This window comes from Notechis scutatus, chromosome 12 (assembly GCF_049901735.1).
Source record: "Notechis scutatus isolate UNSWTSFEM ecotype Mainland chromosome 12, rNotScu1.2, whole genome shotgun sequence".
NCBI lineage: Eukaryota > Metazoa > Chordata > Lepidosauria > Squamata > Elapidae > Notechis > Notechis scutatus.
The window spans coordinates 16,342,701-16,369,417 of NC_142020.1; the positions used below are offsets into that span (position 1 = coordinate 16,342,701).

Sequence of the window (26,717 nt, forward strand, 5' to 3'; positions counted from 1 at the left end):
CAGACGTGTTTCTGCAGCTTAAAGACCTTTATTCTCTTTCTACATTTGTAAACAATGGTTTTGGACACAGGGTACACGAAGGCCATCCCCCCCAGGCACCTCAACTCTTAGCAGCATTTATGCTGGAATCGGACGGCCAACCGAAGGCGGAGCCTGCCAGGGTTCCTTAGCACCCTCCTGGCTGGCTGGTGCGCTGCCCACCTCCTCCACACGGTCATTTCCTTGGACTTCCCTTCTCCTCTCTTAGAAGTTGTGGGAGCTTCACCACTGGAGGCTTTCAAGATGAGATTGGACTGCCATCTGCCAGAAATGGTGTAGGGTCTCCTGCTTGGGCCAGGGGTTGGACTAGATGACCTACAAGGTCCCTTCCAACTCTGTTATTCTGTTCTGTTTGGGATGCCTGGCCCTTTTCCTCCCAAAATTCAAGTCATATGTAGGGTGAAATTTGAATTTTCAGCTCCTGCCTTTAGCTTTCTGGGAGTGAAATCTGTCAAGGGGAAGGTGAGTGAGCTAACCAGGTGGGGTAGAGTGCATAGAAAGGAAGGGAGGGCAATGCCAACACCGCATTGTCATTACGGGGCATGGGATGCCAGGGTGGCTTTTGGGGTGTCTGTGATGCCACTCTGGCTTCATCCGTGGGGCCCTGGCACCTGTGAGGTGCGCGGGCGCAGGGGGCCAAATCTCAGAAGGTGGGATTCCCCCCTTGCTGGAGGTGCAGATGGGCCTCTGGGAACATTGCGAGCAGCTTCCTTTGGGGTCTCTGGTGGAGATTGCGGTTAGCGCAACTTTGCTCAACTTGGTGCCCTGTAGATGCACCACAGATTCTTCTGGCTTATTGAAGGGTTTGGGGCAGCTGAGGAGTTGGTGGAGGAGGCGGTGAGCCCTTGGTTGCTCCTCATGGTTAGATGGTGCTTCAGAGGTGGACCCAAGACTTAGGATCAACTGGAGTTTGACTCTTGAACGGGACTGAACCCAAGATGGCCTACAAAGAGGACCTAGCTGCTTCTCACGGCCCGTGGCCTCTGCTTTTGAATGCTTTGGGGCACAATGTGTTGGCCCCCTTCTTCTTCTCCTGAGTGGGTAGGAAGCCCGGGTCCCCCCTCATTCTTTGGGGACAAAGGAGGGACATGGGAACTGTTGGCTTTGGAGGAACACAGACAAGGGGGCGTGGTGGGGGGTTGCTTGGCCATTGTTCGTGGGTCCTCTCCTTTCCTGCCCCATTGATTTTTATTTTGGGCAGCCTTCCACCGGATCGGGGGCTACCACAACCTGGAGGAGGCCTACTTAGCTGCCACCCCATCAAAGATTGTCCCCAACACCACTTGCCACCTGCCCAGGCGGGACGCCATGCACCTCTTCCGGGATCCCGTCAGCGGAGACCTGCCCTGGACAGGCATGACTCTGGGCCTGACCGTCTTGGCCACATGGTACTGGTGCACCGACCAGGTAATTGCAAAGCAGCCCAGCCCCCACTAGTCATGCGGGTGCCTCCACCGGCCCTACTGGTCCTTGGGGTGGGAGGTCCCAGCTGGCTTCTGTTTGGACTCCAATTGGGAGGCCTTGGTCTTCAAGTGCTTCGACTGGGAGAGCTTGGACAGAGGAATGCCCAGCGGAGTCCTTGTTTCTTTGGGTGACTTCTGGCTTTCGGGGAGTGGAGTCAGGGACTGACCAGGGGCTCTTGGGGCACTTGTGCCCCCTCGGTGGGTGACGGGGTCGGGCTGGGCATTCTTAGCCGAGGTGAAGTTCTTCCTTTGCCAGAACAAGGGGTTGCCTGAGGTTGGGGCAACTTTCTTGGCCCCAGTTCTGTCCTGTGGCCGTTTGCCCTCCTCAGAGCTTTTCCGCTGCTGGGGTTGGCTTTTGCCTCGTTCTGTCGACACTCGCACCCGGGATCCATAGCAGAACAGTTGAGGGCCCTGTGGAGAGAGCAGAAAACAGGAGCCGTTGAGTGTCAGCATCGACAAGGGGAAAGGGACCCTTGAAACATCTGCATGCAGTTGTGTCCAGTGCACAGTTGAGTTTTGCAAAGGGCTGAGAGACAGAGTCCAGCTCCCATAAACGTATTGGAAATAACTGTTTTGACTCCGCAGACTAAATTTACATCCGTGTTTCTGAAGGTTGGCAACTTTTAAGAAGTTTGGGTGGACTTCAACTCCCTTCAACTCTGGGAGGTAAGTCCATCCGTCTTAAAGTTGCAAAGAGAGGGAGAGGGTCAGCGTTCCTCAACCTTGCCAGCTTTAAGATGGATGGACTTCACCTCCTAGAATTCCCTAACCAACATGGGGATTTTTCAATTCTGGGAGAATCCACACTTGTGTCGTGTCTTTCCAGGTCATTGTCCAGAGGTCCCTCTCGGCCAGGAGTCTCAACCACGCCAAGGCCGCCTCCATCCTTGCCAGCTACCTGAAAATGCTGCCAATGATTGTCATTGTTATGCCAGGCATGATTAGCCGAATTCTCTACCCAGGTAAGGCGCATGTCAAAAAATAAAATAAAACAGGCCATGGATCTGGGGCACCCAGCCTAGCCCAGGGAAGTGGCTGCCAGGTGGGCACATGTGCTCAGCTTGGCCAATGCAGCTGGCCCAGGACAGGAGAACGGTGCCATTGACTTCTTCGGTGCCCTGGCTCAGGGCAATTGACTGGCCTCGCCGGGGGGCAGTTTCTGCCCTGCCCTCCCTGGACTGGGATCACTTGCTCACTTCCTGAACCCAGTTGAGAAAGTCACCCTCCGGAAATCACCTCAAGGGTGCAAAGTGATTGACAGGCGGTGCACGAAACCTGTCAAGCATCTCAGGGAACCTGTGCGGGTGGAGAGGGGAGGTATTTCTATCCATAGCTTGTCTGATGCCCATCAAGGTTACTGCACTTCTCCTCCTCCTAATGCTAGAATTCAGGACTGTCCGGTATTAGGATAAGTCTTGTTAGTCAACTGTGGTTTGTTGACAACGCTAATAGTTAATAGTAATAACCAGCAGCTTTGCCCAATGTGCTTCTTATACCTATGCACGAAAGCCCTTTTGTATAATTGTCGCTGTTGTTGTGTTGCTTTCTTTCTTTTCTTTAATTTGCTGGCTGGGAATTCTGGGAGCTGAACTCCACCTAACTTTGAGTTGCTGAGGTTAAGGTTAAAGTGGAGCCCTTCCATTTAATTAGCTGGATAACTGCACTGGCTTTTATGTAATTATGTATTGCTCCATTTCAATATAATTTTGATGGCATTGTTTTTATTCTTCCTGCATTTTATACACATGAGTATATATATTATGTCTACATCGCCAAGAGGCATACGATTGCAGCAAGAATACAAACACTAATGACCTAATAAATTCATGAAAGCAGGCCAAGCCAAGAACGAGAACATGGCTTGTGTGAACCTGGTGGGGAAAATCCCCCATTGGAGATTGTCGGTCACAAAACATCCTGGGGAGCCACAAAAGGATGAGGTTGGCTTTAGACACCCCATCGCAACCTTTGGGTGTGAGCAGTCTTCTTCTGCTAAAGCTCTTCTGCTTCCTTTGATGGTCTTCAGCTACCACATATTTGGACTCTGAGGCTTTGGACGGAGGACCTTGGCAGCTGGACATGACAAGGCCCGGCATCTCCACTTAGCATTGGTCCTAAATCTGGGTTTGAAGCACTTGGGGAGAAGAAAGGTTGACCTCTGGATGGCTCTTCCCCAGGTGGCTTAGTGCAGAGCTCTTAGCTGAGCTCTTGGGAAAGACTTGATAAATTTGGGAGGAAATCAGAACTGTGGAGCTGCCAGTTTTGTCCCCATATCACCAGGAGGAGTTCTGGGAGGAGAAGAGGTGGCTCAATATGAGAAAGTGTTGCAAAGATGGGAGAGAAATGTGGGCCTGGAAGACATTTTGCCTCTGGGGCCACGAGATTAAGCAACTAGAGCTAATTGCAGTTCTCTGGATGGGAGGGCCAGAAAGACTAACAATTACCGCTTTCAATTGTCTTGTAACTTCACTACTGAGAGAGCAACCCAGAGCGACTTCAAATGATCCCCATTTGTGACCAATGGCTATAATGGATGTCCATCCTACGTGGATAGCTCCCAATATCAACCCTTATTTTACAACTGTTCTATTTTTGTTCCTATTTGGTGGATCTGGCCTGGGCTTTGCTTCCCATAATTCCCAGCCAAAGGATCACCCCTCAATACCCCACAGAAATGTTGGTGGACACAACGAACGTTTTTATGAGCTGATGGTGTTGGGTTGGGTTGGAAGGCACGACCAAGGCCCAGGGTTGGGTTATCGGTTGTTGGTTATTGCTGTTGGCCTCTGATCTAGAGGGATATTTCTTAGAGCTGCCTTACGGTGCTCTCACAGGGAAACTCTGGAACTGCTGGCCCAAGGGGTGGTGAAGGCCATCAACTTGGATGGCTTTGAAAGGAGAAGAGACCAATTCATAGAGGGTGGAGCTGTTTGTGATCTTAAGGCCTGTACCTGACCTCCAGCATTGGAGATGGCAGAAGAGAACAGCTGGGCGGATGCCATGTTTGGTGGCCTACTGAGAAGATACGATGCTCAATGAGATAAGACTCTTGTCTTCTCTCCGTCTTTGCAGCTATTGAATACAAGTGTGTTTCAGAGCAGCAGCACCCAAGGGTCCTCCTGGTCTCCCAGCCCACCCCTCTGAGAAAGGAGCTCCCACAAGGAGTCACCTCTCCAGCGGCCCTTCTCTCCAGGGACGGCTGGGACCGTCCCTGCCCAAGTTCTGTGTTAGAGGAGACCCACGTTTTCTGCTATAGGGAACCCTGCTGGGTGGTCTCCTAGAGCTGAACCCACATGCTAAGGGTGGAAAGCTACCACAGAGATGCCTACCTGTGGAGCCTCGCTCGTACAGGTAATGTAGCCAGCAGGTAAAGCATGCAGGGGATGGCCCCTTTCCCAAACGCACCTCGTCTCCTCCAGGCTGTCACTTTTCTGCCTCCTCCTTTGAGCAGCTTCCTCCAGAGGCGGAGAAAGCCTTGGTGGGGGGCTCCCCAGGGGGCTTACAAAGGTCCCCCGGCTGATGTAAGGCTCACTCAGTTTCCGCTGCAAGTGGTGAAGGCCGGGCCTCTCTCCGTTGAGAAGGAAGTCGGAGTTGGTCCTCCTCAGGGGGCACATCTGGCCCGCCCCCCCGTGTCTGTCCAAGTGGTTGGATGCGTTGGAGAGGTGGCAGCTATGGGCAGGGGAGCTGTTGGAGAGGCTTCCGTGGTCACTGAGGGTCACGTAGTCTTCCTCCTCTTCCTCTTCCGCCTCCCCCTCACCACTCTGCACCCCGTTTACGGGGAAAAGGGCGTTTCCTTCCTCAGTCCCAGCGCCCTCCGTGCTCACCTTGAGATGGTTCCCTGCGTTGGCAACCTGTGGGGTCCCTTCTTTGGGGGATGGGTTTGTGGCCTTGGTCCCTGGCTGGTGCACAGCGGGGTCTCCGGCCGTCACCATCCTCTCCTCTGCGTGTCCTGTTTTCTTGGGGACAGGGTCCTTCGCATGGGCTCTCCTGGGCTTGGGCACTGGGGCAGCAGCGCTTCCGCTCTCTGCTTGGGGGTCCAGCATTTGCTTCAAGTGCTTGTTGTTGGCCAGAGTGGCGATTGTCTCCCCGTTGACCAGGTGCCTGGGAGCCTTTTCCGTGGGGCTGGTGGCCAAGGGTTTGGAGGGAGGTTCCTGGGCATGGGCTGGAGAAGGGGCAGATTCCACCAGGGGTGGGGAGGTCTGAGAAGGTTTGTTCTTGGCCCCTTCTTGACCGGCTCTGTTCTTGGCCTCGAGGGCCTTTTGTTGCTTGAGCAGCTGCTTGTGTTGGGCGTTGGCCTTGGAGACATCACACACCTTGATGCGGTTGATTTGAGAAAGCTGGATGTTCTTCACCTTGGGGTCAATGATGTTGATGTAGCCCAGAACTTCGCTTCCGGGTTCTGGGTCGGGCTCCACCCAGGTGGGCAGGTAGTCGAACATGTTGGCCTTCTCCAGGTTGAGGAGACCTGGGTGGATGGGTGGCACCTTCTCCATGAGGTTGCTGGGCCTCTCAGACACACGGTCTTCAGGGACGACCTTGCTCTGGACTTCTGGCCGTGGTTCAGTGAGGACTTTGTCACTGCTGGCTTTGCCGTTGCCCACCTGCTCGGTGCTTTTGGCCTTGACCAACGCGTACTTCGGATTGACCAGTTTCTTCACCATAGAGTTGGTCGGGGTCAGCGAGATGACCGAAGGTAGGATGACTGGCTCAGGTTCTGGTTCCTCCCCCATGGGGATGGACTTGAGGCTGACGCTCCGGGACATGAGGTACAGTTCCTGGAACTGCTTGTCAAAGGCCTCCACCACCTGGCCCGAAAGGACGGAAATGACGTTCCGATCGGTCCTCGCGGCTGACCAGGTGAAGCTGGAAGGGAAGATGGGAGGGTTAAGTTGGGGACTGACAGTTTCTTGACCTTGAAGAAAACGTTTAAAAGGAAAATTGGCTAAGGAGTAGCTCTATTCAAATCTAGGATGGTGGTGTTTCTTTACCTGGGCAGAGGTGGACTTCAATTCCCAGAATGAGAGGACCCAGATTGTTGGGGGCAAGAGGCTGACTCTATAGACCGCTTGGAAAGAGCTGTAAAGCACTATAAAGTGGTATCTAAGTCTAAGTGCTATTGCCGGTGTGGACTTCAATTCCCAGAATTCTCCAGCCCAGGGACTTCTGGGTGTTGAAGTCCACACCTCTTAAACCTGTCCAGGTTGAGAAGCACTATGACAAACCATGCAAGGGTGTGTTTTTTTATAGCCAAATACTTGGGTTCAATGCACATCTAGACCATTTTTGTGTGCAAAATCTTAATAGTTGCTGCTTGTTCATTTTGGTTGTGGGTCATGAGAAGGAGCTAAGTATGAAAGCTTTGGTTGTAGCAATGCCCCCAATTTTCTGTCTGATCCCTCCCATGAGATTGGAAGGCTCTCTTGGGCTGAAGGGTCTCCCATAGGAGGTCTTTTACACACACACACCCCCAGTTCTCCCACAGCATCCTTCCTCTGCATGAAGAGCCCCCTGAAGCGAGTGGGACCCCAAACCGGGGCTTTTCCAGGTTCTCCACCTACCTGTAGGAGCCACACATGGCTTTGTCCCCATCCACAAACATGAACTTCTGAGCCAAGGCCCCCTTGAACGTCATGGCGGAGCGGGTGAAAAACTCGGTGCCCCCAATCGTGCCGATACGGAGGTGCTGCAGACACAAAAGGACAGAGGTGAGCCGGAAAACAGTGGAGGAAAGATGGCGATCGGGCGATTGGCACTTAAAGGACATTTCTTTTCACTCTGGGCACCTGGGAGCCAGAGTTGTGGTTTCCAACCCGGGTGGGCGGAGGGCAGAGGCGGGAGCAGGTGTGGCATGGCCGATCAAAGCCGGCCATCTAAGGTTGACTTATTCAGCACAATACCTGTTTGGTGCAAGGGAGAAGAGGCAGCCAAGCTGATTACCGAAGCACCTTTGCAAAGCCCAAATAATTTGGACGGTGCGATGCCTGTTTTGCAAACCTCTCTTGGCTTTGGTGAAGGGAGGGGCTGGGGTGAAAGCAGGATGTAGGAAGTTGTGGTGTGTGAAAACCAGAAAAGTGCAGAATTGCAACACGCCAACAAGTGTTGCGCGCTCCCTGTAATGGAGCCTCCTCCGTGTTGAGAAAGTGCTGAGCTAAACCCATTTCCCTGGCGGACTAGCCTTATACCACACATTAATGTCTCTGAGGTTTTTATGATGTTTCTGCTGAAAACTGAAATTTGCTTCTGGGTTGTTGTTGTTTTTTTTTGCCAAAAACACCCCATCACAAACCAGTTGGCACATTTGCTAAACAATGACTGCAAAAAAAAAAAAAAAGTTTGCAAAAACCGGGTTGGTTATGGGGTGACCCGTTTTAGGACCATTCCACCTTAAAACGACCATACTGGGCAGCCTGTATTATGGCTGTAAGCTGAGGACGACCTGCAGAAATGTTTTAAAAGGAGAAATAAAGATAAATGGGAAGCTGAAGAAAGAAATATAAAAGTTTCCTTGTAGAAACAAGTCAACGCGGGCAAACGAAGGGCAGGTCAGAAGGAGCAGGCCAATGAAGCTGGAAGGGGACTTGAGGGACTAACCAAAGGCCACGTGCAGAGTTCTTGGGAAAGCTGGCAGAAAGCCCAGGGCTGGACTTTCCCGTCTTTATTGTCTTCGGTGTGACTACGCTCAACTTTGAGATGTCCTGAATTTGAGAAAGGCCATGGGTTGGCAAAAAGTCAACAAACCCTGATGGCTGATCCGGAAGAGGGCTGCTTTAACAGTTCTTGAAAACTTCTGTAAAAGTTTGGGTCAAAGGGAAGCGGAGAGAAAACCTCCAGGCAGAAGGTGGAGACCAAGGGCTCAATTAACCTTGAATTGTTCTCGTTCCAAAACCATACATATTTTTTCATTCTTCAGGCCCTTCCTCACCCAGCCGGTATTTTAAGGCTGAACACCTTGTTTTGTTCTGCAGTTAATGGATGACGTTATGCTTATTCCCCTCCCCTCTTCCACGGAAGAAAAGCAAGCAGAGTCCATGGAAAATAAGCAGCCTGAATTGACAACAAAGTAAGGGGGAAAAATGCGGTTGAGGCAGCTGTCTTAAGTGACAGCAATTTGTTGATTGAGCCGGCCGGAGCAGGACACAAAAAACGGGAGCAATCAGCCAAGAGGAACAGCATCAAAGCTTCAGCCAAGGGCTGAGTCACTGGGCAAACCTGCGCTCGGCGAGCTGGAGACATTTCCCAGGGTGCCTTGTGGCTGACCCCGCGCACCTGCCTGCCGACTCTTGCCAGGTAGGATGATGCTGAAGCTCGGGTGTCCTCATATGGACCCCAAGGCTGATGGGAAGGGAGCTGCTGTTCCCCCAAAGGAAATTGTGGAATTTTAGGACCTCAAAGGTGGGACTGTGTGGACTTCAGTTCCCATAGCTGGCTGGGGAATTCTGGGAGTTGAAATCCACAAATCTTACAAGTTCTTAAGGTTAAGAAACGCTACTCTACAGCCCTGGAGAATCCAGCTTCCTGGAGTCCCTCTGGAGCCCACACGAGCAAACATCTCCAGATCTTTGAAGCAAATACAGTTGGTTTTGATTGGAGCAGCTTATGAGCTTTGAAATAAATAAATACAAGCTCCCTTCCACAGCCAGGCCTTTTGTTGGCGTTATGTGCTAAAGGTGGAGCCGCGTAAAACAAGAGTTTTCAAAGAAAATAGGTGAGCTGGAATGCAAGGCCTTCCTCCAGGGCCATTCAAGGCAAAGGTGTTTTCTGTTTACAATCTCCCAATGGGTAAAGTGCAGTTCTGTGTTTTGAAAAGGAGAACCAAGGGGGGCCTCACCTTTGGCCCGGGGAATAGAAGTGCACGTGGCCAGCAAGAGGGCAAAGGGCACGGCATGAGCTCATCTGCTCAGCCCTGTATCTCTTTCAGCAGTGTTTCAAGATTGCCAAGCATGCTCTGATGTGAAGACTACGACAAACCTGGTTCCATCACCAGCCGCTTTCTGGCATGGAAGAACGACTGGAAGAGAGCAGGCTAAGCCCAGGAATGTGCTTGCAAGAGATCAATATCACGGCCAACTGGTGCCATGGAGACGCTTTTCGCAAGCGCTGGGGTGCTCCATCATGGATGTGATGGGCTGGCAGGCGCTGCCCTCTCCGAAGCCAAGGCTTCAAGGAATTTGGGGAAGTTGCAATTATTGCAAAACGGGAAAGTAATTATACCCTGAATTGGCCAATGAAGACATCAGCTCAGACTACAAGAGGAAACCTCTTAAGCACCCCGAGGGTCTTTTATCTCTTCCCTTTCGTGGACCACCTTTCAACTGGACCGTTTGCTAGGCTCGGGGCTGGTTTACCTTCAGATGGCCGGCGTGCATCTGGGCTCGCTCGCACATCTGGAGAAAATATTTCAGGTTAGATTCGTCTATGATGATGTAGATGGCCACTTTCCGCTTGAAGCCAATGTCCAGGAGGTCCTTGAAGATGTCAACGTCCGTGAACATGTCCATGACCACCGCGATCACCTGCCGAGAGGGAGAAAAGAGACCTCAGCCACGGGAGCAGAAGGGGAGTATTTCCAGACCTGGCCTTACCTTAGTTGGCTGAGGATTCTGGGAGTGGTAATCCCAGCATTTCTGGAGGTGCCTGATTCACACCAAGCATGGCAATAAATCTTGATTCACCCCACAATGCGGCTCTCTTAATGGCTTGACAGAAACTATCTGCATGGAAGATTTTCCTCGTGTAGAACGGAACAATTACGCTCTTTCTCCATGCCCACTTCAAGGTTCAAATTCTACATTTTGTCTTCCTCCCTTTTCAAGCCAATGGAAATTGGACTGTTCTCTTCCCAGCCTTCAGATTGGGAGGTTTTGGTTCAAGGTTTACCTAACGATTTTGCTTGGCCTGGGACTCACTGCTTCTCATCTCACCGCCCTTTACGTGCTAGAGTAGAGCAAATGTTGCTCCTTGATTCCACCCCGTAAACTTCCTAGAACTTTCTCCTTGGATCAACACACACTGGTTCTCCATTTCACCCCAAATATTCAAGAGCCCAGGATTGGATGCCCAGGATTGGATGCCTTGTGAAATCCACCCTCCATCTTTGAGCTGGTGGCATTTGTTAATTGCTTGTATGGGAACCACATTCCAATGTTTGGGGGGCAGAACAAAATCCATTTTCCAGCAACAAACCCTCAACGCAGACCATCTTCCCCCCAGGAGCATTCCTGGCTATTAAGTTATCAGTGCATAGTTTCTCCCCAAAAGTTTCTTGCAGGAAAAGCGAAGCGTCTTCAAGAACCCCCCCACCCCAAGAAAGTCCAGCTGCCTTTTGAAAAGGCACCTTTGGGACAACCATGACTTGGATGACTCTCCATAGAGAGTCCCCTCTCTTCAAAGGCTGAGTTTGGGGCAGCTCCAACTTCCAAAGAGGAGCAAAGAGTCCCAATTCCTAAACATCAGTATCTCAATCTCTGCTTCTGCTGAAAGAGGCTTGCTGTAAGCCAAAAGGTGTTCTAAGAGGGCCGGGTTCCATGTTGCACTAAAAAAAAAATCCCTCTCCCTCTCTCGCTTGGCCAGCCTCTCCAAAAGGAAAATCTTTTCCATCTGGGTCCCAGCTGTGTGGGTGGGCCTGTTTCTCCAAACAAGAGCTGGGGGAAAAAATACTTTCGTTTTTACGCATTTCGTGGGAGATACCGAGTTGATGCAGTTGAAACCTGCAAAGTTGCAAGGCTGGAAAACATTTCAGTAAGGCATTCTTTTGTGTGTGTGTGTGTGTGTGTGTGTGTGAGAGAGAGAGAGAGAGAGGGAGGGAGGGAGGGAGGGAGGGAATAATGGGATTTATTTACAAGCAAAGGTCATTCAATTTGTACAGCCACTCATTTTACACACCCAACTATCAGCTGCCCACACAGTTAAAAACAAACAAACCAAACAGGTACACATAAACAATCAAACAACAACAACAATAGAAAAACACCCAAACTCTAAAAAACTTAAATGAAGGTTGCTTCTGGTTCTTATAGGCAAGACTTTAACTGACTTTTCTTGCTTAAAGGGAAAAATCAAGGATCTCGGTAGCCAAACCTTTTTAAAAAGAAACGTAAGTCACAGGATTCTGGATCCTCACAATACTCCAAAAGTGAACCAGCCAAACAGGCTGGATTTGTGCAACACCCTGAAACGATCCGAGATTTAATCGAGCTGAGTCTGTATGGTTTTGACTTTGATTGATCTTGCCAAGTGGATTGTGTGGACCATTGGTGCAGAATAAGATTTTGGACACCTGGGAGAACCCAAAATGTGGTTATTGGGGCAGGATCCAGTTTTGGGCGAAGGTTTTTGGATCTGGCTCTGATCTGTTGCACGGGCGCATCAGTTGTTGGTTGAAAGAAGGAAAAGGGGAGAAATGCATTTCAGGAGCTGATTAAGTTCAGAGCTGTTTGTGCCAGGACTTAATTCATTCTCTCCCCCCCTCTCTCTCACACTCACACATGTGAAAGAGCCAGCAGAACACACTTTGGGTCTGTCTGTGTTTGAGTCCCTACGTAAGCTGTGAGGTTGCAACGTGGGAACCCATTCTCCAACAGGTCATGTTGCAAAAGCTCGACTCTCTGGAATCACCTTCTGGGGAAGGTGGTCTTTCGTTTGCTCTGCTCCCCAGTTTCCAACAGGGGTCTTTCAGGGGATCCTTGGGGAAAAAATCACCATCCAGAAATGGTGGAGACAGTGTCTGTGGCTCTCCCATGTCCTACTTACGGGGGTGTCCTTGAGGAAAGAGGCCCCACCTAGATACCTTGACCCAAGAACCCGAAAGTCCTTCGGTGGCAAAGAAGTCCAGATCCCTAGTGTGCCCCCTCCTGCCCTCCCCAGGACACACCAGGTGGACCATAGGTGGCTAAGAGGCCTCTAGAAGCGGTTGAGATAGATCGAGAGGTCCTCACGAGGCTACCCTTTGCCTACGTGGTGCTTGTGGACCCGTTGCAACTGAGGCGTGTCAGGATCTGGCCACGGTGCCAGCTGTTTTGGGGTTTGCCCAATGGGAGGGAATGGGCTCAACGTTGAACAGGCTGTCTCAACCATGTTTTCTCAACCATCGTCTTTCGGTTCCTTTTGATCGGCTGCGCCTTCATTCCAGGCTTTGGAAGATGTATCTCTGGGCGAGGCGATCGTGATTGAACAGGGCCTCTTCTCCATGGGAGGTCCGGACGCAGCCATGTAACCTGCTCTTGGCAGATTGGGCAACCGAGGCACGCCTGGAAGGCTGAGTGGCTTGTGTACACCACCAAGCCAAGCTGTTAAATGCCACCTCATGAGCGAGCGGAGGCCTCTCCCCTGGCCTACTTAAGCTCCCCTTGTCACGTGGAGCAATTAGCTGGCTGTCTCAAGACAAGGACTTTTAACCACGCTTAATAATCCCGCTCCATCCTGAGCATCTCGCAAATGCACCATGAACCAAGCACAGCACTTATATCGCTGTGCACATAATCCGAGGGACAATTGAGAAACCGTGGCTGGTTTTGCTCAGTCCCCAGCTGTGATGGGAAGAGCAGGAGGGGAGGGAGGCAGGGAAATAATTTGTCAGGGAGACCAGTTTGTGGGCTGGGGGTCCCCAAAAGGCAAGATAGTGGCCCTAAGTTGGTGGGATCGAAGTTCCACGTGGAACGTTCCTGACGCCTGTGACTGTGGGTGGACTTTTTGTGACCACATCCTGTGGACGTCCATGTGGGTGTGTAACTGGTGCTGACTTCTGGGTCTCCGATTTCCCTTGCAAAGTAATGTTTTGTTCCTCCTGCAACCTTCACTGGGATCAGATTTATTGGCATAATTAAGGGCAAAATTCCCCTTCAGGCGCTCCCAGATGTTGCCGTCTCCGGCTTTCATCTTGGGCCAGGCACACGGAACCTGTTTTCGAAGCTCTTTGGAGAACAAACCTTGAGTGTCTCTTGGGTCCCAAGTCTTCTCCCGAAGCAGCTTCTGCTTGCTGAAAAAAAGATCCTGATTTTTTTTTATTTTTTGCTTTCACAACGGATAATTCTGTTGTCTGAGATGATTTGCTTGGGGAAGACACCGGTTGTCCCAAACTCTTGTTTCTCCAGGGTGGGATGTTCTTGAGGAGTTCTCAAATGGTTCGTCTCTGCCTTAGACGAACTTGGTTACTTTTGGGTGGAGGTTCGCTCAGAGCAGCTGGCTAGCTTGGGACCCTCCCTCCCCAAAAAGCATGCTTGGAAAAGGATCCATCTTCTTCTGTCTTGCTGCCCCCCAAGATGGCAGCCTTCAGGCCTCCTGATTCCACCGTAGCCTTCCATCTGTCCATCTTCTTGCTGTCTGTCAGTCCCCTACAATCCACCAGGGGCTTTGAAGGGGAATGAGCAGTCCTGCACCCTTCCCAGCATCTGACCTCCTCCCTGTTTCCGTCATGCTGGCTGGGGAATTCTGGGAGTTGAAGTCCAGACACCTTAAAAGTTGCAGAGATTGAGAAAAGTGCCCTTGAGATCCCATCCTTGGAAATGGGGAGCGGTGAGGGGGGGGGAGGCTGCCTTATAAACCCTTACCCTTCTCTGTGCCCAGTTCTCTCCCTGGGCCGACCAGACCCTCTGCGATCGAGGCACCTACCCTGCAATCTTGCCACTGCCTCTGCAGGTAGACTGCCTCTCCCCAGGGAAGCCCCGGGCTCTGCAAGAGGTGTGGAAAGGTGCACAGGTGGGGAAGAGCAGCTTTGCTGAAAGAATCCGGGGCCGGAAGGTTGGGCCAGGGGCTGTGCTGTTAGCAACGGGGTAATCGGGAGGTCAGGCTGAGCGATCCTAGCTGGAACAGCAGAGCAGAACCGAGAAGTCAGGGCTGTTTGCAGAGGCCCCAGTGCAGCCGGTCAGTGTTTGTTCCTCCTCCTTTGTGAGTCAATAATTCTTTTTAGTGCTTTGGCTACCAGGGCAAATAGGCAGAGCCCTGTCAGCTCAGCATTTACCTGCCCCTGCTAGGTAACTAGCATCAGCGGCTGATCCGAGAGCCTAAAGATACACTTGAATAAACGGTACAACCATTTGACCAGGATGTCTTGAGTAGGGGGTTGGGCTAGAAGTCCTCTGAGGTCCCTTCCAGCCCTTGTACCAACAGCAGGAGGCAAAAAGGTCCTTTCTTCTGATGCAGGTTTCCAGGCAGCTGAGCGAAAAGGTTATTCTGTTCAATTATCGATTAAAACAGAGACAAAGAGCATATAGTCCCTGCAAAAAATTTTTTTTTTAAAAAAAAAAACATTAAAAGTTTTTAGCCTTTTCCAAAAGAGAACCAGATATCTTTGTCCCAGACCAAAGCTGAATTTCTGCTAAAGATTTCACGGACATCGCAGTCCAAAAAACACCCCAAGATATCCTGGTTTGCGATTTTCTTAACCAGGATTTCTGTCTCCAGGTCTCAAAGTTGAAACTTACAGGAAGCAGCTTCCTCTCTCAAAAAGGACCATGCAGAGTTAGATTGATTCGTGCGTAATACTATTTATATGTTTATTTATAAACGTATAGTTTCTGGACAGGATGCTACTGTTGAATGCTTCACAAACCCACCCAAGGAAACGTTTCAGGAATATCATTCAGCATCACCATCCAAACGGTGGATTAATGGTTTTTTCCTCCCTCCCCCCTGCCAAAATAAATCCTGCTCTCTGTCCAGAGTCCAACTGAATTGAGTTCTCTGATTGTCAAATGCCGGAGTAAGAAGCCAAGTTTCCCAAGCTCTCCTCCAGTTTAGAAAAGGGATTTTTCCTCCTGTGGGCTTCCTCTCTTTGCTTCGTTTTGTCCACCGTAAAACAAGCCACTTTCCGCCCGTTGGCCTGCTGGGAGCTACAGATCCTGGCCCTTTCTTAGGTCTCTCTCCATCACTGGAGTTTTACTATTCTGCAGTTATTTAGACTATGCGGCTGGTCTGCATTTTTGAGTGGATTAGGAAGCATTGTCAGATTTCTCCCAGCCTGTTTGTGGCCTTGGAAGACTGGGTGAAGTAGCTTGTCTTAAATCTAGAGGATGCAATGAGGGGCCAGCCAAACCTAAGCTGTTTTTCCACGCTCTTAACCAGGGGTCTCAACACTCGTTTAATGAAAAGAAGGGCTACAGGTGACATGGTAGCATTGTGCCAATATCTCAGGGGCTGCCCCAAAGAAGAGGCGGCCTACCTACTCTCCAAAGCACCAGAAGGAGGACAAGAAGCAATGGATGGAAACTCATCAAGTTCAGAAGCAACCTGGAATTAAGGAGAAACTCCCTGACAGGGAGAACAATCCACCAGTGGAACCACCTTCAGAAGTTGTGGGGGCTCCATCACTGGAGGTTTTTAAGAAGAGGCTGGACAGTCACTTGTCTCGAATGGTATAGGGTCTCCTGCTTGAGCAGGGGGTTGGACTAGATGACCTCCACGGTCCTGCCCAAGTCTGTTATTCTAAACTTGGCAACTTTAAGCAATGCTGGCTGAGGAATTCTGGGAGCAGAAGTCCACAAGTCTTTAACATTGTCAAGTTTGGAGAGCCCTGGTCTTAATCAACACCCTTGGTTGGCTCTGCATCCAGAAACACACCACTGAGTGTGGCTGTTGGGAAAACCACTGTGTCACCCGTGCAGGTTTGAAAAGAAGTGTTAAGGGAAGGATAAAGGAAGCTCGTATCTCGTCAGACCTTTGATCTGCTCAGGTTGTCTTTTTGCTCGATTGCTTCCAAGAACACATTTTCCTTTTTTTCCAAAGGGCTGTTATGGCCAAGGTTCATTTCTGGAGTGGATCACCCTGGATTGGTTCAGGAGGCAAAATAATGTTTGTGCAACAGGTTTGCATGGATCAGGAATGGAAAAAGACAAATTGGAGCCTTTTGTTTGTAGAGAGAATTCTCATTTGTGAGATTTGCAAAAAAAGAAGAAACTGTGGTCTCAAAAACATCCATTTGGAGACCTGGAGCAATGTTCAAATAATACCGTTCAGAGCAAGGATGAACAAAGGAACCCGGAAGAAAAATATATCAGAAGAGACAGGACCTCATCAGCACTCAGCTGCCCTGGAGGGGCCACTTGAAAAGAAAATTTCCCCACCAATTCGACCAGTGGTTTCATAAACAACTGCACTGGAGATTTGTTTCTGGATTTTTGCAGGATCTTTTTGACTTCCCAATCTAGCCTGCTGCTGTAGGATTTGCCAATGGCAGCTGTTGGCAACAGATCTTGAAAATCAAATGTTGTGAGAAAATGTGACACAGAAATGACGTGGAATTTGACCTGCCCTAAAGGCGTCTGGTCTGTGATTCAGTGGCCCGAAAAGAGACAGGTGGAATCGTCCCAGACAATATGAGAAACTAGTTTTGAATGTTGAGAATTTAATGATTTATTAAATTTATATGCTGCCTGTCTCGCTCTCCAACTCTACTTTTCTTGCCTTCTGTTGTCACTCCTTAATGGGTGCAATTCAGCTGCAGAGTTCTTCTAAAAACTAGAAACCCCACAGATCATGTTGACATAGCCCTGATGGTTGCTGAAATTTGGAATCACCCAACTGAAGGCATCCAGACCTGCCCTTCTTCATAAGGTCCCACTGATGCGTTCAGATTCAGGCTCCTTGGTCAAGTCAGCCAAGCTGTCAATGAGCTGTCAATCTCTCTACAGCTTTTGAATATTTCTACACTGAAGGCTCCATTTCTGTTCAGAAAGCACCTTTGAACCTGGAGTGCGCCTTTTGTCCACGAGAAGACCTGTTTTGAAGTAGGCAGAACCTGGAACTGCATCTGACATTATAGGAGATCTCCCAGCTCCAAGAGTTATGTTTCCATCCAAGACCTGCCACCACATTTTCTGACTCTTCCCTAAGAGAAACACCTGGGCAGGGGACGAAAGGCACCAGAATCCCCTAGGAAAGCTTTGAAATACTGAGAACTATTTTCATTTTATGTTGAAAAAAGTGGCCATTTGGCCATTTTCTGCAGGCTTATTAGAAACGCAGGATGATCACTTTTGCTACTGCAAATAAAACAGATTCTTGGTGCCTAACCAATTCTAAGTTAAGCCAAGGCAGCTCAAAAGAGGAGCTTAATCTCCTAAGGACACTTTGATGTTATGGCTAGAAGGGTTTCACAAGCCCAAGCTTGTCCAAGACAGTTCTTGGTGGAGTCCGGATGGATCAGCTCAACAAAAACTCAGCGCCCTGAGATCCAGCGTGAAGCAATCAGGGGCTTGTTGATTTCTGGAGATAAACTTACCTAGAATGTGTGAATTCAGCTGCTCTTACTCATCAAGAGTCAATGCAACCAATCAATTAGACAATCCTGGCTTAAGGTGACTTGTGAACCCAGCTTTTCAAGTCAGTTGCTGACTAATCGACTCGCTTTAGTTTTTCACCATTTATGCATAGACTTGCAACCATTCACTCTGTTTATCCTCTCAGGTGCAACTTCCATAGTCTTGGCTGTATTAATTTTCAGTTGACGACAAGATGGCAACAACACGGCATCATTTGCATAGAAAAATACAGATGTGTCCACATCATCAAAACAAGACATGTCTCTGTCACCAAAGGTTATTCTGACATGTTTATCCAGAAATGCAGTAAACAATCCTCAGGTATGATGTCCTGCTTTCAGTTGACCCATTCGCAAGGCATCTCTTAATTCTCACACCTCCATCCTATGCCATTTTTTTTTATACTTAGCAACCAACCTTCCGTTCCATGTTTGTGAAAAACATTCCAAATGTCAGGCCTATTCAACTTTATCAAATGCTTTCTCTAAATCAATAAACACAAGGTAAACTTACTTTCTCACAGACATGTATATTTCTCAGCAAAGAAAAACTAAAACTAAAAAACAAGAATCTGAACACCTTCTGCCCATCATAAAGCTCTGTATTCTTTCGATATTTTGAAAAGGCCACTTTGATACTGGCATACAAAAGGTTGGCTCCACATTTAGAACATCTCGTCATCCTTCAAGCTGCTAATTTTCTCCATCATTCATAGTAAGCAGTGAAATCAGCTATGCTTCTAGAATCATATTAATTCCTTTTCATGCAAAGGTATGAATAGACTTTGTCCTAAGCAGAGGCTCACCAAACCAACCACCATTCTTAGGTTTCTGATGTTCCAAAGACTTTCCCTTTACTCTCTCCCCCGTTTATTCTTGTCACCTGGTAGAGTGTTTTTCCCTGGACCGCATCTATTTAGAATATTGCAGATTTTTTTTTGCAATGGAGTGTAACATAATTGTCATCAACCTGTGGATGTGCGCTTTCCTGCACATAACAGTCCAGATGACAGCAAAGTAGGCTCCCTGCAGGATGTCTTAGGCCTTTTATTATTAAAGCCAAACCTTTCCTTCCCTGCCTATATAACCAGTTCTGCTCCAAGAGACCTTCTTCATTCAGAGCGATCCCTCCTTCCCTTTCCTTGGCCTCCCAGACAGACCACAGATCTATTTTCCTCCCTCCCTCCTTTCTTTCTTTCTCTTCTTTCCTTCCTTCTCTTTCTTTTTCTTTCTTTCTCTTTCTTTTTCTTCCTACCTTCTTTCTTTCTTTCTTTCTCATCTTTCCTTCCTTCTTTCTTTTTCTTTCTTTCTCTTTCTTTCTCTTCCTACCTTCTCTTCTTTCTTTCTTTCTTTCTTTCTTTCTTTCTTTCTTTCTTTCTTCCTTCCTTCCTTCCTTCCTTCTTTCTTTCTCTTTCTTTCTTTCTGTTTGTCTTTCATTCTCTTCTTTCCCTTCTTTCCTTCTTTCCTTCCTTCCTTCCTTCCTTCCTTCCTTCCTTCCTTCCTTCCTTCCTTCCTTCCTTCCTTCCTTCCTTCCTTCCTTCCTTCCTTCCTTCCTTCCTTCCTTCCTTCCTTCCTTCCTTCCTTCCTTTCTGGTACTCATTATTGCTCTTTCCTATTTTATCCTCTTCTGCTCCAAAATACCATCTTCCATTTGCTGCGGTCATAATCAGAGAGGGCCGTTTATCTTGATCTCCAATGCCGACCAAGGTTTTGGCCAATCCAAGTTTCCTGGCATGCTTTTTGATAAGCCATGGCCATGGGCAGCCTTTCTGGCAGGTGCCAGTCAAGGGCCACCTAAATCTCATCTTCTTCCAAGGGTGTCCATGCTCCTTTCTGCAAAAGACTCAAAATGGCAGCCACACAACCACAATGTTCCATCCCTTTTTACACACATCCCACATCAAAAGAGGGCAGGGTCTTGTTGGCACAGTTGTGGCTGCCATCTTGACTCTTTTGACTGTGGACCCCTTGCATGGTGGGGTCTCTAATCTTCCCGACAAAGCCAACTTCTCCCCAACTTGGAATGCGATGGACTGGCACAAGCTCAACATCTTTCAAATATAATTACAGGCATTATATTTCATTTCTCATAATACATTTAATTTCTCATTATGACTTGATGACAGGCAACCGAAGATTTAAAAAATGGGGTTTGGGTTCCTTTTACCTCTACAAAATACTCTTTGATACTGCAATTCAAGAGGGATATAAATGTGTGGGAATCCGCCAGCAGGCACATCCTAGAAAACACCTTTATTTGCACGTTGACAGCTTTCGTTTCCCAACCTAATGTTGTAAAAGTAAATAAATTTATGTATTTATTCTGGGCTGGCAGCTTTGTCTTTTGCAATGAAAATCGCCTTCGCGCCAGCTGCGGATGCTTGATTGCTAAACATCAACCGAAGCTCTAAAGATTGAAAACGAATCAGGGCCTGGATCTCTCTCTCCCAATTTTAATTAATCTGAGTTGAAAGTGAATTAGGAGGAGGAGGAGGAGGAGGAGGAGGAGGGAGAGGTATGTCCAGGGCTGGACTGGAGGTTTTGAAATATGTTAATCAAGTGAGAGTACATGGAGACCATCTGCAGTTACTTTTGATTGAGGTAGTTGTTTATAATATGGGGTTGAATTTTAATAAGTAGCCTTTTATCTCTTTCTTGCAACAGCCTGAAAAATCTAGGTCACAGTTACTCCCATTTTACAGTTGGGAACACTGAGACTGAAAGTTGCCTGGGGCCTTTGAAGCACATGGCCTTTTCCCAGCTGTGCATCGTGTACTGAATCCGATTCCCTCCCTGTTCCATTTCTTTTTCTAAGTGGTTCTGGCTGGTTCTGTGCCATGTTTAGACCTGGGAGACCCCGAGGCCAGAAGCAAAGGAAATGCTTAAAAAAACCCCACCCTCAGCCTTTCAGCCAGACTTGGAAGCCACCTTCAGTGCGAGGACTTTCCCCCACGAATAGCTATTTGGGGTTACGGAAGGCGAGTAGCTGAGAGTTGAAAGAATGAAAAACGGAGGTTTTGGCTCAGTTTTGGTTCATGTTTTGGGGAGTCGGTTTCTGGGAATGGGGGCCTCTTCCTTCCACCCCATTCTATCTCCCCAGTCTTTCCAGCATCACGGATGCTGGCTTCTAACCATTAGCTCTTCCACCTGTCGCTCCACCACTTCTCCCATCCTCTGGGTGGGAGATGGGACCTTATCCTGGGAACTCACCTGCCACCAGATCAGAGAGCAGCCATAAGCAAAGCCCGGGATGAGCTCACCGAGACCCCAGACCAGCTCTGTGGTGGCTCACCCTCCAGGCGGTCCTCCCCGGAAGCTCCTGAGATCCAGACAAGACATCTAACCCAACACACACACACACACACACACACACACACACACGGCACCCCCAGCCCTCTCACCTTCTGGGCCTGGAAGATCATCTTGCGCACGACCTCTTTAATGTGGGGCTGGCAGTCAATGGGTGGCTGCATGTAGACGGCCGCCCGGGTCACCCCACGGTACGCAATGGCCTCTGGCCAGCCAAGGTCCAGTTGCGGGATGGATCGGTCCGATCTTTCCGGCCAGTATTCCAAAGAAGGCCCGGGGCCTTGGTCATCGCTCTGGCTGCCACTGTCCACGCAGCCACTCCTCTCCTTGAGGGGAAACTCCGCACCCGGGTCGTAGGTTTCCAGGGTCTCCAGCACCTTTTTGAGCTCCAGCTCGGACAGGAAGTCTCGGATGCTCTCCTTCTTGAGAACTTCGTAGAAGGCGTCCGGCCCTTTGGCTACCAGAGCTTCCAAGGCTAGCCTCTGCTCCTCGCTGTAGAAGAATTCGGGCTTGGATTCACTGGACCTCCAGTTGACGTGACTGTCGTCCAGGCACTGAACCTGGGAGAAGGCCATGGTTGGGCTCGGAAACCGGGAGGAGGGTCTGCTCCTCCAAGAATCAAGACAAGCTCAGACGCGTGGAAGAAATAACTGAGTGGTTATTCCCGAGTTGGGCAGTTAGCAGCAGTGAATGGAGTTCTCCGGCTCTTGAGAAGTCTTCGCCAAAGTTGTGGATGCTTCAGGGTCTTCTGGCCTCCACGTCCAGGTCCTGGCCTGGTCCCTCATCTCATCTCGTAGAACCCAAAGTACCAAGGAGTCTCCCCATGCTCCCCGAGACTTCCTCTCCCGAAACTCTTGTAAACAGACCACGAAGGGTGGAAAGCAGCCTCCGGAGGCCGGTCCCCTTCCCCAAACGACTCCTTCCCTCGGCGGATCCTCCTCCTCCTCCTCCGTCAGAAACTTCCCAGTAACCCCCTCTCCTCACCGCCACCCTCCGCTTTCCAGATCCCCCGAGGCGCCGGTGACGAAAGGTGGAGGAATTCAGTCTGAAGGCATCTGCCCAGGCTCGGACGGGTCTCTTGTTCTCCGGAGCTCCGTCTCCTTGGCGGCCCTCGTCCGATGCCCTCCTCTTCCTCCCGGCCTCCCTTCTCTGCCAGCTGGGCTGCCTCGCCGGGCGCGCTCCTGAGGTGCCGGATCTGGCCGGGCGACAGCTGGAACCTCCGGCGGCGTCTGCCTGGAGTGAAGTCCTCGTGAGAAGAGGAGGTGGAGAAAGGAGGGGAGGAGGAGGAGGAGAAACAAAAGCCCCGACCCGGCTGAGTAAGCCGCTCCTCCTCCTCCTCCTGGCCTCACCTGCAGTCCCAGGTGGCCCCGCCCGCCTTCCGACGGCCCCTGTTCCTGCCTGTCCCACGCGGGGCTCTCGCGGTGCCAAAACCTGCCCGGCTCCGGAGGGGAGGCAGGAAACTGACTCACCGCCCCAGTCGGATCTCTGCTCTTCCACGCCAGGCCAGGCCAGGCAGGCGGGAGGGGGGCTGGGGGGTCAGAGGCCGGCCGGACAGCCGGTCAGACTTTGGCCTCCCGAGCGCACAAGGCAGCCGGCGTCTTTCCAAACACGGGCAAAGTTTCCGCTCCTTCTTTGCATACAGCAGGAGGGAGTCGAGGGATCCTCGGAAGAGTCTGGAAGAAGATGGGGAAGGGGAAGGAGGGGGAGGGTCTTGGCCCCCTGGGATGCCCGGGAAGGGAGGGAGGGGGGGAGGGACGGCCTTTCTCGAGTTGGTTCTGCCCCTCTTCCCTACACGGGGGCGCTTCAGGGCGCTTGCATGAAAGGTTGCTCTCTCGTGGAACTGAGGAAACCCGCCTTTTCTATCGCCCCCCCCCCTTTGGAGCAGCCCCCCCCCAGAGACAGGGGTGGCATCCTCTGGGGTCCCCCAAAACACCCCAAGGCTGGGGGGGGGTGTCACGTTTGGACTGCGCTGTTCTGTGTTTGGGATTGAGCGGTGGTTGGCTTTTTTTTTTTTTTTTGAATGCGGGCTGTGTTGTTTTATTTGCTTTGTGTGCTTAATTGTTTTAATTGCTGTTGTATTTGGTAAGCGGCTGGAATGGGCAGCTCGATTAAATAAGGAGGACTCGGATGAGGATGACAATAACAAAATTACCCTCAGCCAATTGCAAAAGTCAGTTTTGCTTCTGGCATCCTCCGAGGAGACCTTGCAAGTTATGAAACAAGTCACCTCCTCCCTCTCCCGAGTCCTTGGGAAGAAGGCCTCCATAGGTGGATAAAAGGGCCAGCTAAACATCTGGCTGACTGTGCAACCCACAACAACAACAGTAGGATTTGGGTTGCAGTTTCCCTGGGGCAGCTGGGTCCACGTTTTCTGTCTCCCCTTCCTTTCTTTTGCCGATGACCCCCTCACCCACCTTCTCCACCCAGGGCAGGAAGGCAACCACATTGCTCATGACGGGCCCTGACCCACAGCTGGTGCTCAGAGACCTTCTGCTTGTGGGGCGTTGTGTGTGTGTGTGTGTGTGTGTGTCCCCCTTGCAATGCGTCTAGGAGGCTGGGGAAGGTTTTTTGGGTGTGATATCCATGGCCATGTTGGGCTCCTACGGAAGTTGCTGTTCTTGCCTTGAATGTCTAATATAATAATCCCTAATGAGGCCCGATTAGTGTTATGACTTGGGCTGGTTAATTATCAGGCGGAGTCTGGGAGCTCCTTATTTTCAGACTAAACAATTTCACGAAAAGCCTTCGAGAATTATGTCTTACTTCATCAGATCCCGTGGCCACTCCGCAGATCTAATGAAGCCAGTGGCAGTTTCTTTGTTTGTTTATTCATGGACCTGGGTTTAAAAACACTCCGCTCCCACGAACACCAGGTGTCTTACACAAGAAAAAAGCCATGACAAGAAATAAATAAATAAATGAATTATATGCATCCAAAGAGATTGTATAATATGATGGAAGAATATACCAGAAAAGTATTCTGGGTCGAATGCGGGAATTTTGGCCTCCGGGTCTTGGGAGCAGTTGGGTCCTTCCCCAAGGGGGGGGGGGGCAGCCTATGGCTGGAGGCCCAGTAAGTTGAGGGTCCCTCGTGTTTGTGTGGATTTCAGATGCTGTTGGATGCGTTGATCCAGAGGAATGCGCTCTCGTCTGTGGAACAGAAGTTGGATGCGCCAACATTGCCTATCCCAAGTTGGTGATGGAGCTCATGCCCAGCGGTAGGTGAAGACCAGGTGGTGTCACTTGCCTTCATGGAGGCAGCTTCACACTCCAGGTGGCCTTCCTCTCCTCCTCCTCCCCAAATTTAGGGGTTGCATTGAACACCTGACTTTTCCACAACCTGCCAGGTCTTCGGGGCTTAATGGTGGCGGTGATGATGGCTGCCCTCATGTCCTCCCTGACGTCCATCTTCAACAGCAGCAGTGCCCTCTTCACCATGGACATCTGGAGGAAGGTCCGGCAGGAGGCCAGTGAGAAGGAGTTGCTGCTGGTTGGAAGGTGAGAGCGATGGGATATTGGCGGGTTCTGCTCAGGCCTTCAGAGAAATCCACAATCCGGTTAAGTCTGCTGTCCCATATTTCGTAGCTAAACCAGCACTGCCTACTTTAGGAGGGAAGGGAGAACTTAAACATGTGCAGAAGTTTGGTAGAATGTCCACGGAGGAAGGGGTGTCTAGAGTAAGCCAGCAAGGGCTGGGCAAACCAGATATCTATGAATGTTGGCTAGCTGTTGGACAACGAGGAGGAAACGGGAAAGTGGGATCAGAGACGTGGGGTGTAATTCATCTCCGGCTTGGCCCATCTGGGGTTTGTCCCCGAGATCATGTTGAAGAGGGAAGTTGAAGAGTCAAAGGCAACCTTGATGGGATGCTGGAGAGACAAGCCGTGTTTTAGCTGCCTTATCTGGGGCCCAAGGAACAGCGGTTCAGCCTGATGACATTAGCCAGGAAGGGAGGGCCCAACTCCAGAGGTGTGAATGTACTTCTTCCAAAAACAAACTAGATGCAATCTTGGAACGATGGTGGGATTTCCAGTCTGTAGGGAAGGCCCCACATTGGGCAAAACTGTTTGAGACCTGGCTTCAGTCCCAGGTCGGAATTCTTCTCGCCTTCCTCTTCTTCTCCCGGGTAATTTTCCAGTCTCACCCGCCACTCAGTTTCTCTTCCTGTAAAATGGGCTCAACAATCTCACCGGCATCTGCTGACTTCAGCAATTGTTTCATTGTTTGTGTGACACAGCGAGAGCTCGAGTGGTGATTGTCTGAATTGCACACCGACCTTCATCACGATTAATCACCGAGCGATGCCCCGTTTCATCGGCCTGTTTGGCAAGCAGGCACTGAGGAAGAGCAGCCGCCAATGTTGTGGCTGTCATCCTCTGGAATTCATCGCCCTGCAAAATTTCACACCCCCCCTGTGTGCGTCCTAGCTCTATAGTTTCCAGGGATTATTGGGTTTTTAAAAAAAATACCTATAAATTTATGTTGGACTGATTGGCAGGAGTGCTGTGTTCACCATAGGTGACTATTCTTCTTTCTCTGTAAATCTGATTTATGGACCATCTCAGGCTGCATGAATTGGACAATGCAGGGTGGCTGAGTTGGAAGGGACCTTGGAGGTCTTCTAGTCCAACCCCCTACTTAAGCAGGAGACCAAGTTCAGACAAGTGACTGTCCAGTCTCTTCTTAAAAACTTCCAGTGATGGAGCACAACTTCTGCTGGCAAGGAGTTCCACTGGTTAATTGTTATCACTGTTGGGAAATGTCTCTCTTGAACTCACTGTACGCTTCCTTTGCCGGTGATATTGTGAGATTGCCCAGATTTCTTGCATTGATCTCAACCTCACGCTGCCCTTTTAAGAGCGCTTAGTCCTCGGCTTGTGATGACAACCGGGACCAGAATTCCTGTTGCTAAGCAAGGAGGTCGTTCAGTGAATCGTGCCTGATTTTACGGCCTTTTTTTAAAACCGTGCTTGTTAAGCAATTCACTGCAGCCGTTGAGTGAGTCATGCAGTCCTTATGCGAATCCGGCTCCTCCCACTGACTCCGCTTGCCGGGAATCGGCTGGAAAGATTGCAAGGAATGCGATCACGTGACCCCTGACTCGGGGAGGCTGTGACGGTCATAAGCAGAAATCTGCTCCCGAGTCCCTTTCTTCAGGGCCGCTGCAACTTTGAACGGTCGCTAAACGAATGGTTGCAAGTAGAAGACTCCCTGTGGCTAATGCAAGCCGTGAGCCGTGAAGATTGTTAAAGGTTAAGCAGGAAAATGGGGTGCGGGTGTTTTCGAGTTAAAGGGAGGTCCCCGCTTCAGGGCGGCTGCAGGAGGCCTCCTTTCCAATCCTGCTGGGTTTCCTTTCCCCGCCTCTGGCAGCTGAGGGCACATCTGGGCCTGGCATGATTTGCGGGGCACAGTCCCATCGCCCGGGTGAGCGAGCGCATGAGTGGCCGCAGGCCGGACCCCCCCCCAGCGCAGCCAGTTTGCGTTGGGCAAGGTGGGCCCTTCCGCCACTCAATGGCGTCTCTTTGCAGCTCATCGCTCCGCTTGTGATGTGCGGAGAGGGACCGGGATGCCCGCTGGGCGCAACCGGGCGGGGAAAGAAAGCTGTGGGAGATGGGCACGCCCCTGCTTCAGCCTCGGGGGTTTCCGCAATGTGG

General features: G+C 50.3%; 2 protein-coding genes across 3 annotated transcripts in view; one reads left to right on the forward strand and one right to left on the reverse strand.

Moving 5' to 3' along the window:
• The window catches only part of SLC5A10 (solute carrier family 5 member 10), a 39,911-nt gene that overhangs the window by 7,308 nt on the left and 5,886 nt on the right, over window positions 1–26,717 (forward strand). The window contains exons 7-10 of the mRNA XM_026683217.2: window positions 1,241–1,446; window positions 2,329–2,464; window positions 24,174–24,281; window positions 24,411–24,561. Coding sequence (XP_026539002.2) covers window positions 1,241–1,446; window positions 2,329–2,464; window positions 24,174–24,281; window positions 24,411–24,561 — 601 coding nt within the window. The remainder of the gene's footprint in view (window positions 1–1,240; window positions 1,447–2,328; window positions 2,465–24,173; window positions 24,282–24,410; window positions 24,562–26,717) is intronic.
• On the reverse strand, window positions 9–22,325 carry SACK1G (scaffolding CK1 anchoring protein G). 2 transcript variants are annotated; one of them, XM_026683215.2, is made up of 5 exons: window positions 21,156–22,325; window positions 9,848–10,015; window positions 7,061–7,185; window positions 4,908–6,365; window positions 9–1,913 (listed from the first exon to the last, which is right to left on the reverse strand). In XM_026683215.2, exons 1-5 carry the CDS (start codon window positions 21,636–21,638, stop codon window positions 1,658–1,660), a joined length of 2,490 nt encoding a protein of 829 aa, XP_026539000.1. In that variant the 5' UTR covers window positions 21,639–22,325; the 3' UTR covers window positions 9–1,657. The 2 variants fall into 2 exon arrangements, with proteins under 2 accessions (XP_026539000.1, XP_026538999.1); XM_026683214.2 differs by having other exon boundaries at window positions 4,832–6,365; window positions 21,156–22,324.